General features: G+C 40.2%; 1 protein-coding gene and 1 pseudogene across 1 annotated transcript in view; both read left to right on the forward strand.

The window, feature by feature from the left end:
- Positions 1-6,726, forward strand: part of b4galt5 (UDP-Gal:betaGlcNAc beta 1,4- galactosyltransferase, polypeptide 5) — a 37,046-nt gene extending 30,320 nt beyond the window's left edge. The window contains exons 6-9 of the mRNA XM_086279021.1: positions 34-221; positions 313-435; positions 888-989; positions 2,238-6,726. Of these exons, the coding sequence (XP_086135147.1) occupies positions 34-221; positions 313-435; positions 888-989; positions 2,238-2,385 (561 nt within the window). The 3' untranslated portion in view covers positions 2,386-6,726. The remainder of the gene's footprint in view (positions 1-33; positions 222-312; positions 436-887; positions 990-2,237) is intronic.
- A 4,206-nt stretch (positions 6,727-10,932) lies between these two features.
- On the forward strand, positions 10,933-12,489 carry LOC147305905 (uncharacterized; annotated as a pseudogene).
- The last annotated feature ends 320 nt before the right edge of the window (positions 12,490-12,809 follow it).

Genomic DNA, 12,809 nt, shown 5'->3' on the forward strand with positions numbered 1-12,809 from the left:
AGCTATACCAAAGTATCATCTTTTTTTCTTTAGGCGGGTACAGAGCCATTTAACCGAGCCATGTTGTTCAATGTGGGCTACAAGGAGGCTATGAAGGACCTGAACTGGGACTGTCTGATCTTCCATGATGTAGACCATCTAATGGAGAATGACAGAAACTACTACGGCTGTACGGACATGCCCCGACACTTTGCGGTCAAACTGGACAAGTATTCTTACATGTGAGTCCTGATTATTGTCTTTGGGGAATTACAGAGTACATGTGTTCGGACGCAAAAAATGAATCTCAATATGTATAACTGTCCCTCAAAGGCTGCCGTATAATGAGTTCTTCGGCGGTGTCAGTGGCCTGATGGTTAAGCAGTTCAAAAAGATTAATGGATTTCCCAATGCGTTCTGGGGCTGGGGAGGAGAGGACGATGACCTGTGGAACAGGTGAGGGCAACTTGTACAGACAAACACACACTGGCCTTTCTGATAGAGCTGCAGCATGTTGTTAACAGTAGTGTTGACATTAGGCATCCTCAAGTGATGAGGTAAGCCATTTGGCACATAGAAGGCTTTTGTATTATATTGTTTTTTCCCACTTCGGCCCAGAGCGTTTCCCCCACCTACACAACTCACAGGCAGCTGTACACACAGAGTAAATCTGTGTGTACTGTAAATACTGATTCTCTTGTATATTTGTTTCCATGAAATCCTTCCTTTTTGCCTTTACTATGAAATCTTTCTGATGTATTTGGAGCATGTTATTGACTATTTGAAATATTATAGCTCAGCTATCAGAGGCATTATTGTGATAATTATTATAGCAGGATCATAAACACAATGCCTTTTCCTCCCAACTGTGTACAATATGGATTAAAATTTTAAAAATGTTTCCGTAGGGTGCAGTTTGCCAATTACACAGTAAGCAGACCACAAGGAGACCTGGGACGCTACATGTCCATTCCACATCACCATCGTGGAGAAGTGCAGTTCCTGGGCAGGTTGGTGTCCTAGGTTTTCACAGCTCACTTACAAACAGTACATAATACACACTCCCAACCAAAGGAGGAAGCTGATAATTGCAATGAGGCTTAGACTCATGTGATGTAAGCCAGTCACATGAAAAGCCAAAGCAGTACCATTGATAGAATTTCCACTCTTTTAAAGACTTTGCATGTGATATGCTTCTATGCTTCAGGGCAAAATTCCTGAGTAACTTAAAAATGGCCCAAAGAGTAAATGTTTCTTTCATATAGTTTTACATAGTACCACAGTACTAAGTGGAATTTATTTTTCACTTATTTAACTTTAAAATAAGCCTTAGATTTAAGCTACTCATATACTCATATCATTTAGGGATCTACTAGAATACGTTTGCACATTTTATGTCAAATTATTTTATCCCCCCCTGTTTGAAATATTATTTTTTAGCGCTTTTTTCTTCTAAGCCCAGCCTGGTGGTCACTTTGCCTGACTAAACTGAGGCAGCAGGGGTGTAGCCCTCTGCCTCAGTTTAGTCAGCTTTCACTTTTACTCTGACACTTCTAACTTGAACTGTCTGTGATCATTTTGCGTGAAAATGTCACTGAAACAGCACAATGCTCCTTTAATTTACATGAATGAGGATATTTGTCACATAGTGCAGCTGTTTGTTAAGGAATTTCTGCAGTCCAGAGCTGTACTTTGGCAGCTCGCCTGAATGTGAACGGTGGTTTCCATTAATGAAGTCGAGTAACTTTTATTCATATCACACCCTGATATGAATTGATCCAAAGCACTTTCCAGCTTTTTAGTCATCTAGTATGCAAAAGTTTTCTTCTGTTGAAAAATGTATGAAATCGATGGTACAACATAGCAGGAGACTAAAAGAGTCCAAGGGTGTATATATAGTCTGTGTTAGGCCTGAAGCAGACTCCCCCCATGCCAACTCTGAGATATTTTAGAGTTGTTTAAAAAAACCGCTGTGGTTAGAATCAGTGGCTGATTGAGAGGCAGTGGGCTCTTGCTTAGTTTTGTTGAAGCAACTGCTCATTCTTTGTCAAACTTGTAGCTTCGCACATTTAGTGATGTACATAAGTAGTAGATTACAATCCTGGGCCACAAATAAGGTATTTTTGGCTGTTTAGACAAGAATCACTCCATTTGGCACAAACACTGGACTTTTTACATTTTGCCATCCTTTTCACATGTAATGAGAGAAAAGTGCTTCTTACAGTGTTCTGTTTTCTCCTCTCATTTTGCACCTGCAGGTATAGTCTTCTCCGTCACTCAAAGGAGAGACAGAAGGTGGATGGTCTTAACAACCTAAACTACTCCCCCCTAGTGTCCAGAAGGCCTCTCTACACCAACATCACAGTCAGCTTGAGCAGAAAGCTTGCACCAATAACTGACTACTGACGTAGGCAGAGCTGGACTGCAAAATCAAAGTCCTTTGGGACATCAGCCATATCTCACCAGTTGCAACACTGCTTAGGACTTTTTAGTTGACAGATTTATTGCTTTATTTTGGTTGTATGCAAAAAAAAAAAAAAAAAAAGGAGAATCAAAAGCATATGTTTGATAAATCATATAAGAAAATAGGGATAAATGCTGCACTTGTTTGTGCCACAGTCCATCACTTCTCTCATCTGGGCTTATCTAGACTTCAGTCTCCACATGCCTTTTGCACCATTTTGGCCTTCAGCATTCATTCCTCAATTCATTTTCTTCTTCTGTCCATCACTAGCTCCACGTGGCACCTCTGTGCTCGATGATTTCGATAGGTTATGGTACACATACGTTTAAGTGCACGCACGTATAAACACACACACACCACACATGCACGCAGAGTTTGGCTTAAATGTGCTGACATTGTCCTAAGGCTATGACTTTTCTTTTTTTTTAATTACTTTTTCTCTTGCACTTCTTTCATAAATGCAGTACGCCTGTGAAAACATTTGCATGCACACATAACACGACACATCAACTTTAAGCGAGTGGACTCTTGCAGCTGGTTCTGCATACAGTATGCCAAATCTACAAGAAAAGAGAGCAAGAGAAGACGACATAGGGAGTTAGAGGCTGTGGTTATATGTTGTATGTGAAATAGTTTTTCTTTCTGAGTTTAGAGAATATTGTTTCCTTAACCATCTCTTGTGTTTTGTCTTTCAAGCACACGATTTAAAGACTGATGTTTGCGTAATTGCATGGAATGTCCTGCCTGCCTGCAAGTGGCTGTATGTTGGAGTGCAATGTTCATCCTGTTAGCAATAAGCTGTAATATCAGACAGCAGAACTTTAGCCCTGACTTCCTCACTATACAGATGCAATAGCGCGGGTGCTAGCATGCCCTCATTGGACTAGAGAGAAGAAGTGACTGCGTATGCAAACTTCACACTCAACCCAACTTTGCCTAAGCAAACATGCCACCCTGTTCAGAAGTTGTGTGTGCCTGTTTGCGTGTCTGTGTGTAAGTGAGGGAGAGCTATGCAAATGGCCTGTATGTATCTCGTTGTCGGTTCAAAGTAATCGGGGTGACCTCCCAGGTCCCTTTGCTTCTGAAGCTTTGACTGGCAGGTTGCAGACCTCACTTGGCATGCGGGTGTGAATTCGGGCCAGGGAGAGATAAACGCTTGCCGTTTTTTATTTTTAGGTTTCGTGTCTTCAATGTTTACTCACCTTCATTGTGACAAAAGAGAATTGGAATTAGAAAATACTTGATTGCTGTAACTGTCACTGGTGTTTACAGAAGCATTTGCTTTGTTATTTTGCAGATTGTGTAGTCTTTGTAATACTGTTAGCCAGCCCTGCTTCACTTTGGGCCCTGTGAAAATACAACTACCATTCGATGGCTGCCTTTACTTTTTAAATGACACCTCTTTCTTTATCAACATTTCGATTGGGGGAGAAAAAAATACAGCTTGTCTCAATCCTTATCTGAAGTGTCAGGTTATAACCACTGATTAGCTTTGTTAGCTTGTGGCCAGGCTTTGGCTCGTGAGGTTTCTTGTGAAATTCATTTTTCTTTTGGTGGAGGGAGTTGCTCTAAACAGAGGTTTATGTTCAGTGGCATGCAGCCTTTCACTGTGCATTAGACACAGACTCTGGCAGTACATAGAAGTGTAATGCTCCTCTCTGATTTGTGTATTTGACAGTGTTGATTTCAGTAAAATCCCAATACTGTAAATGAAGTTCCTTTTTAATATATCGTACAGACTTTACTGTCCTCACTGTCTGTCCTCTAGTCATGCAGCTACTTCATTTCACACAAATCGCCTTGTACGCATTACTTAACATGTACCTTTTTGAGGAAAATATTGGTGGTTGACTTAATGTTGTTCCCACAATGAAATATGGAGCAAAGAGGCTGGACCTCATTTTATTTATTTTTTTGGATTATTTTCCTTAATTGTTCAGTTTTTATTTTATTTTGCAGTTAATGTGACAGTTTAATAGGTGACACAAACTGATATAGATGCACTGAAATGTAGTCATGCGTAATTGTGCGGGACGGTGAGGTTCAGGTCTGTGTAAATGAGGTATATTCCATTTCATTCAGATTCAGATTCCCTCTTAAGATAAAGCATAGATAGATAGATAGATAACTGCTTCTAATGAAATGGAATGGGACCTGTAGCCTGGTATTAAATTGTAATCTCATGAGCAGACATATTGGAGGAGGCCATTTTGTGTGACAACCACAGGAAGAGCAAGACACAGAATCAGACAATGCTACTGGTCACTGTCTTTCACTGATCACCTCCATTATACTAATTGATGATCAATGGTGCTGACCTTCCAGAGGTCCCTTCCAGGGACTCTCTCTGCGTGCTTACTGGAACCAATCCCAACATCACAGAGGCTGGTATTGACAGGCAAAACATCCTTCAAACTTTATATTTTAATTCCAATTACAGGAGCAGATGTTGAGCATGTTTACATCCATACATTTGTAAGCCTGTTGCCTTTCCACCTTAAAGTTGATCCAAATTGCCGCAAGCAGAAGCACGTTTACTTCCTAGCCTATCACCCAGGAGGTGTCCAGTGGAAGTCACAGACAGTAGCAGCATTTTAGTTGAGTTTTCTTTTCCACGTGCGTTTGAGTGAAATGGCTAAACCTTTCCGAGGTCTACCTATCCTCCTAGGTTTCAAAGTTTCTGTTTTGTTTTGGGTTTTTTCCTTTTGGTTTTGCAGCACTGATGACAAAATTATTTATAGTGACCTTGTTGTGAACAACTGGTAGGTTATTATTCTAGGTCTTGATACCTACATAATGCACTGTATATTATATCTTTTTTATGTTTCATTGCTTTAAATTAAAAGCTAGGTGGACTTATAGCAAAAGCCAAATGGTTTTAAATTGAGTGTTCAGGTAAAGAGATGGACCACACGGGCCCTCTTAATACAAAGAGGCCCTCTGATTGAGGCCTGGTTAGGGTCAGTATTAGGCTCTATACTCCACAATGAAGAATGAGCAGCTTCATAAGCCAACACCATCTTTGAGGAGACTAGTACACAGCTTTGGCTATTTTGTGACCTTGCAACAAGGACAAGTGAGTCAGTACTTCTGATTTTATCTAAAACAGGAAGTAGATTGATTTCACTTGGTGATAAGAGCATGTTGGCTAGTCTTGTTCCAGTTCTATCTACATAAATAAAATAAACCTGGTGTCAGTCCAGACCCAGACCAAGACTGCTGCTCACTAACGAGTCTTCATTGTTCCATTATCTCACCTCATCCATTCTGTGCCAGTTTAAATGAAGGGACCATTCTTTGGGCATCTGACAAAACTGGCAGCCTTAAAGCTTCTTAATTTATTGCAGTGTTTTTTGGGTTTGTTCTTGTTTTTGTTGTTTTGTTTTTTTTCCATTCAAGTTTTTATTTTATTTTTTTATAAGCAAAAATATTTAAATTGAAAAAAGTGCATATCAAGATAATTATCATTGTAAATATTGTTGTGTGTAGTGTTTTAGAAATTCTATAAGGTCTTAATTCACTACAGATGCTAAAGAACAAGGCTTCGGGAGGGTTTGGTTTGTGGGTTTATCCGGTGCCATTTAAGTGCTAGTAAAGCTTACAGAGTGACATCAATGTTTTTACATCACTGCTTCCCAGCACAGACTTTTTGTTTCTGATGGAAAGAATAACCTCATTTCATAAATTTTCAATTCCTCTCACGATCTCAGAGGTGTTCTGCATCCCGCAGACCTCCCTGTATTTTAACGCGCTGTCGCAATGCAAGGCACATGTCGTGGCAGACGGAGACGTAAAATCCTTTGATGAATTTAACTGTCCTTGTGTCTGCACGTGATGTTTCTTTATAATAGTGACAGCAGCTGAGATAAGGCGCAGGTCACAGGAGAGCGCTGCGGGATAGCAGTGTTTCAGCCAAAAAAAACAACACCTTATGCTTACAATGCAATGAAACACAGGCACCCAAACCAGCGACCACAATCCACTCCAAAATCCACACAAATTATTTTTTTGTATGAAAGCTAACTATTAAAAAAAAAAAAAAGAAAGAGAAACAATACAGCTAAATTTAAAATTTATCTCCTCTGATTGTAAGGAGAGACGATCTCCTTGAACTGAAGCCATTTGAAGCCACTTGTCAAAACTTGATGTCAGCCTTATGTGGATCCGTTTGTGTATCGGCATATTATCTTTTGATTATTGAAATTTGTATGATGGAGATTTTTCTTTTATACCATCATTGTTATTGTCAGAATACACCAATAAAAGTAAAACTTGTAAAGATAGCTTTCTGCCTGCCTGTGTGTTTGTTTCTCTGTCTGTGTTGAGATCAATCTCCATTCTGTGTGCTGACTGGAACGGCTGCCTCTTCCCAGTGTGGTCAGTGACTCTTAAATATTATAAATCACAACAAGGATACACTTCGCACACGACGACTACTTCACAGTGTAAACACGTACACGCAGACACGCTTGCTCTTAAGAGACCTTCAGTTTATATTTCATCACTTGAACAAGATGCAGAACACAAACTGGCCAAGTCGGTCAAGAGCAGCCAATACTGGAGCTCAGCTGGAAGTTGCATGCAGTAGCTTGAAATGACCTCTGCTAGGCTCCTTAATTAATTTTACTAAAAACATAAATGCATGCACAAGTGCAGAAGGGCTCTACGTTGACAGCAGGGGATATAAACGGCATCCTGTTCCTTCTAAAACTCCTTCCTTAACAGAGGTTTTTTGTCTGTATTTTTGGCCTGTGGATCTTGTTATTCACAGTTAACAACAAAGTTCCAGTATGCTGGGGCCAGATTCCTCTTTTTCTTTAAGTGCAGTCCTGTTTTTCCCCACTGATGTCACTCTGAATGCTCTGCTGTCAGTTAATACTGTACAGACTGGATCCTCAGACAAAAATGATCCTTATTCAGACCCTCTGACCTATCACCCAGTGGGGGGAAAAAACAAAAACAAAATGAGTAAAACCCCAGTGAGGTCATTTAAGACTCATTTAATCAAAGCCGCTCCAGCCCTATGGCGTTTAGCACATTTAGCTGAGTATCTCCAGCGGTTAACACAAGCGACATCTGATATTGAATTTTCTTATCAGAAAAGGAAATGCAAAAAGGCAGGGAAGGAACTCAGAGTGAATTCCACGGACTTTGTGCACCACTTCTCACAATGGATCCCATAAACTACACATGCACAAGGAGAGGGGTGTGCTTTATTATATGATGTGCTTGGAAGTATGCAAAAAACATACTTACTTCTCTCCTGCTGTGTAAAAGCAGTCCGTGTGTGTGTGTGTGTGTGTGTGTGTGTGTGTGTGTGTGTGTGTGTGTGTGTGCGTGCATGAACATAAATCAACATACTTAAAATGTAATTTGTTTTCTTTTCCATCAGTCTCAGTTCCTCCAGCTTCAAATTCACTGCAATCCCCAAAGCCCCTCTTGACACATTGGGAAACCTCTTCCTTACCGCCACTGTAACAAACAAAAGTCACAGTTCTATTACTTTTATCAGAGTTCAAATAAAAATAGCAAACAGATATTTCTGTTTATATAGCTACAGATATATTTCACACAGAATTCTACCTCTTTTTTTTCCCTCAATGGAAAGTCTATCCAGTTCACATTACAGTAACACTAACACCCCTTTATGTCATCTCCTTACCCTCCAGCATTCATAAATCTGTTGACCAACCACTACAATGCATCATCACCTATTTCTACAATTTTTTTAATGGTTGCAAAGTAAGTTGTTTGTGCTGTATACAATTTTAGATACACAGAAAGTCTTCACTTACTAAATATATCTGTCATAGTTTCCTTATCAAGAGCAGTTCTTCGCTCTGCGCCATTGTCCATTTTGCTCTGTCCTCCTATAAAAAGCATGAATATTTGAGTGTCTGACTAGTTTTAGATTTCCAAAAATCTGATCTTTGTTCATCTACACATTTGAACTACAATAATATGCTTTTGAGAGATACTTTTATGGATACTTTTTGGTAAATAAACTGGTGACCTGTTCTAACGTTTGAATCTAAGGTTTATTTTTTAGCACCTGGCGGCTCTTTTTTGCTTCTCATCCATACAAAAATCTGCCTACTCTTTCACGTAATTCAGTTTATTTTGAAAAGTCTCAACAGGATCTTGAGCTTTATTGTGAAAGGTTTATTTGGAAAATAAACAAGTGGACACGGGATGGTTTTACCGTGGTTGTAGCTAACGACAAGGCATAAAGATAGTCGCTTGTCCATCCCTAGTGTGGTTATATTAAATATAAGAGAAAGAGAGAACTTTAAGAAATTAATATAACCACTACAGTGACCATCAAAACAATGAAAAAAATATTGCCATAAACAGTTTATTTTGCGACACCTAGTGTAAAATGAATCGATAGACGTTTTTATATTGTCATCCGATATATATATATCGTTATATCGAACAGCCCTAATATGAACTTATTTAGAACTTACCAGAATGAAAATGTCTGTAGCACAACAACAGATATCTGTGGATGGTAGAGAACTGGATATAGCTCGTCTCACAGCTGCTATCCAGGCTAGTTGCCTTCTTTTGGTAGTATCCAATACATAAGCTCCCTCACGTTGCTTCCAGGTGGGGAAAGAATAAAACGTGAGCCAATTTTCCCTTCCCGATCGTGCATCTAACATTACAACCCCCAAAACAGCAAGGTGAACCATTGTTGATGCTTTCGCTCCTTAAGCCCTTTGTTTGGCAGGGAATTCTGGGAAGATGGCGGAGTGAGCGGTTCAACTTGAGTGGGCTCCGAGGCTTTTCCTGAAAAGAACCTCCTTTACAGTGGGGCAAAAAAGTATTTAGTCAGCCACCGATTGTGCAAGTTCCCCCACTTAAAATGATGACAGAGGTCAGTAATTTGCACCAGAGGTACACTTCAACTGTGAGAGACAGAAAGTGAAAATGGCCAAGACCAAAGAGCTTTCGAAGGACACCAGGAAAAGTATTGTAGACCTGCACCAGACTGGGAAGAGTGAATCTACAATAGGCAAGCAGCTTGGTGTGAAAAAAATCAACTGTGGGAGCAATCATCAGAAAATGGAAGACATACCACTGATAACCTCCATCCCTCCCTCCAGGCCTGTCTGAAGTTTGCCAGAGAGCACATGGATGATACAGCAGAGGATTGGGAGAATGTCATGTGGTCAGATGAAACCAAAGTAGAACTTTTTGGTATAAACTCAACTCGTCGTGTTTGGAGGAAGAAGAATACTGAGTTGCATCCCAAGAACACCATACCTACTGTGAAGCATGGGGGTGGCAACATCATGCTATGGGGCTGTTTTTCTGCCAAGGGGACAGGACGACTGATCCGTGTTAAGGACAGAATGAATGGGGCCATGTATCGTGAGATTTTGAGCCAAAACCTCCTTCCATCAGTGAGAACTTTGAAGATGAAACGAGGCTGGGTCTTCCAACATGACAATGATCCAAAACACACCGCCCGGGCAACAAAGGAGTGGCTCCGTAAGAAGCATTTGAAAGTCCTGGAGTGGCCTAGCCAGTCTCCAGACCTCAACCCCATAGAAAATCTGTGGCTAGAGTTGAAAGTCCGTGTTGCTCAGCGACAGCCCCAAAACATCACTGCTCTCGAGAAGATCTGCATGGAGGAATGAGCCAAAATACCAGCTACTGTGTGTGCAAACCTGGTAAAGACCTATAGTAAATGTTTGACCTCTGTTATTGCCAACAAAGGTTATGTTACAAAGTATTGACTTGTATTTTTCTTATTGACCAAATACTTATTTTCCACCCTGATTTACGAATAAATTCTTTACAAATCCTACCATGTGGATTCATGGATTTTTTTTTCACATTCTGTCTCTCACAGTTGAAGTGTACCTCTGGTGCAAATTACTGACCTCTGTCATCATTTTAAGTGGGGGAACTTGCACAATCGGTGGCTGACTAAATACTTTTTTGCCCCACTGTATACTGTAAAATCACAAAATACTTGCTATTCTAATTTTCCTGCCTGTGTCAAAAGGTCTATGTTCCTTATTACTTTACCCTAGAAACTTTTATTTTCTCACTGTAAAGTTATGATGACTTGCTTCAACCCCTTTTGTAATGTAAATTGTTACAATTCTGGTCTGTTTCCTTGACTTGTTTTGTATATGAAAATTTCTTTCAATAAAAAAAAAAAAAAAAAAAAGCCCTTTGTTTGGCCTGCTAAAATGGCGCCCCGGCGGTCACGCCCCCTGCCGTGACATCACGCTCCAAAGCCCCATAGACAATAGAACCAAATTTTTTAAAAAAAGAATGTTGCTGTTACGTTATGTTATGACATCATCATGATGATCAAAGGCATTTCATATGGCTTTGATCTGTGAATCCTTAAATCCGGGTAAGAAGCCCAAGCTTTCATGCGGTTTACTTGTAACACTCGATATTGCAGCATTGAGAAAAATTTTAAAACAGTTGAATCTTTAAGACAGTCACTTCATCAACACTCTGACATGTCTCAGAGTAAACACGGCAAAAGCCAAAAAGCTTACGCTGGCTTTACTACAATGGACCACCAAAATCCAGAGACAAATTCTGATGAAACACATTTCCAGCTTCCACTCAAGAGGAAGCGAGGCCCGGATTATGTTGCACAGAATTGCAGAATTGCCGACAGCTGCTCTCCACCAAGGAAAAAAAGACGAATCTGTGAAGAAAAAACTGTGTTGAAAAGACGATACAGTCAGATTTCCAAAGGCAGCAAAAACAACTCTGAGAGCTACTCTCCAGAGAGAAAGAGGATGAGAATAGACACTGAGAAAAAAGAAACAGCAGTGACTCGGAGCATCCAAAAAAGTTCTTCTTCAAGGACTATCCAACTCCAAGTTCAGAAAAAGAACGATATGAACTTGAGTGATACCAAAAACTCTCAAAACATACCAAAAGACAACAAGAGGCCAGAACAAGCAGCAGTGACACAGAGCATCCAATAAAGTTCTTCGCCAAGGTCTCTCCAACACCAAGTTGAGAAAATGGACGTTACGACCTTGAGCGATACCAAAAGCTCTGAAATCACACTCAAATACAACAAAAGGCCAGAACAAGCAGCAGTGACAGAGAGCATCCAAAAAAGTTGGATGCCAAGGTCTATCCAACACCAAGTTGAGAAAATGGACGTTACGACCTCAAGCGATGCCAAAAGCTCTGAAAACACTCCAAAATACAACAATAGGCCAGTACAAGCAGCAGTGACACAGAGAATGCAAAAAAGTTCTTCACCAAGGTCTCTCCAACACCAAGTTGAGAAAATGGACGTTACGACCTTGAGCAATACCAAAAGCTCTGAAATCACACTGAAATACAACAAAAGGCCAGAACAAGCAGCAGTGACAGAGAGCATCCAAAAAAGTTGGATGCCAAGGTCTATCCAACACTAAGTTGAGAAACTGGACGTTACGACCTTGAGCGATACCAAAAGCTCTGAAATCACACTCAAATACAACAAGAGGCCAGAACAATCAGTAGTGACATAGAACAGCCAAAAAAGTTGGACGCCAAGGTGTATTCAACACCATGTTGAGAAAATGGACGTTACGACCTCAAGCGATACCAAAAGCTCTGAAAACACTCCAAAATACAACAATAGGCCAGTACAAGCAGCAGTGACACAGAGCAGCCAAAAAAGTTGGACACCAAGGTCTATCCAACACCATGTTGAGAAAATGGACGTTACGACCTCAAGCGATACCAAAAGTTCTGAAAACACTCCAAAATACAACAAGAGGCCAGTACATGCAGCAGTGACACAGAGCAGCCAAAAAAGTTGGACGCCAAGGTCTATCCAACACCAAGTTGAGAAAATGGACGTTACGACCTCAAGCGATACCAAAAGTTCTGAAAACACTCCAAAATACAACAATAGGCCAGTACATGCAGCAGTGACACAGAGCAGCCAAAAAAGTTGTTTGCCAAGGTCTATCCGCCTCCTAGTTAAGAAAATGAACAATATGACCTTGAGTGAAACCTCTGAAAACACACCAAACACACCAAAAGACAATAAGAGGCCATAAGAAGCAGTAGTGACACAGAGCGTCAGTAAAAAGTCCCTGATCCAGGACTATCCAACTCCCAGGTCAGAAAACAAACAATACGGCCTTCGGCTAATGAAAATAAATAAAAAAAAACAAACAAAAAACATCTCTTACTGCTCTGTTTATTTCTTTAAATGGGTTTGTTTGTTTGATTTCTTCATCAGAGAAAGTTCACAAAGACTTTGAACTACTTAAATCAAAGATTTCAGAGAACCTGATTAGGTCTTTCTTTGTTGTGTTGTGATGTTATCAACCAGTACTGTCCTAGATTGACCGTATTCTTAGTGAATTTAAAGGAA

The sequence above is a fragment of the Aulonocara sp. 'chitande type north' Nkhata Bay genome, linkage group LG20 (genome assembly GCF_057382095.1).
Source record: "Aulonocara sp. 'chitande type north' Nkhata Bay isolate Kocher_YH1m ecotype deep benthic linkage group LG20, A_spYH_male_GT1.1, whole genome shotgun sequence".
In the NCBI taxonomy this organism is placed as follows: Eukaryota; Metazoa; Chordata; class Actinopteri; order Cichliformes; family Cichlidae; genus Aulonocara; species Aulonocara sp. 'chitande type north' Nkhata Bay.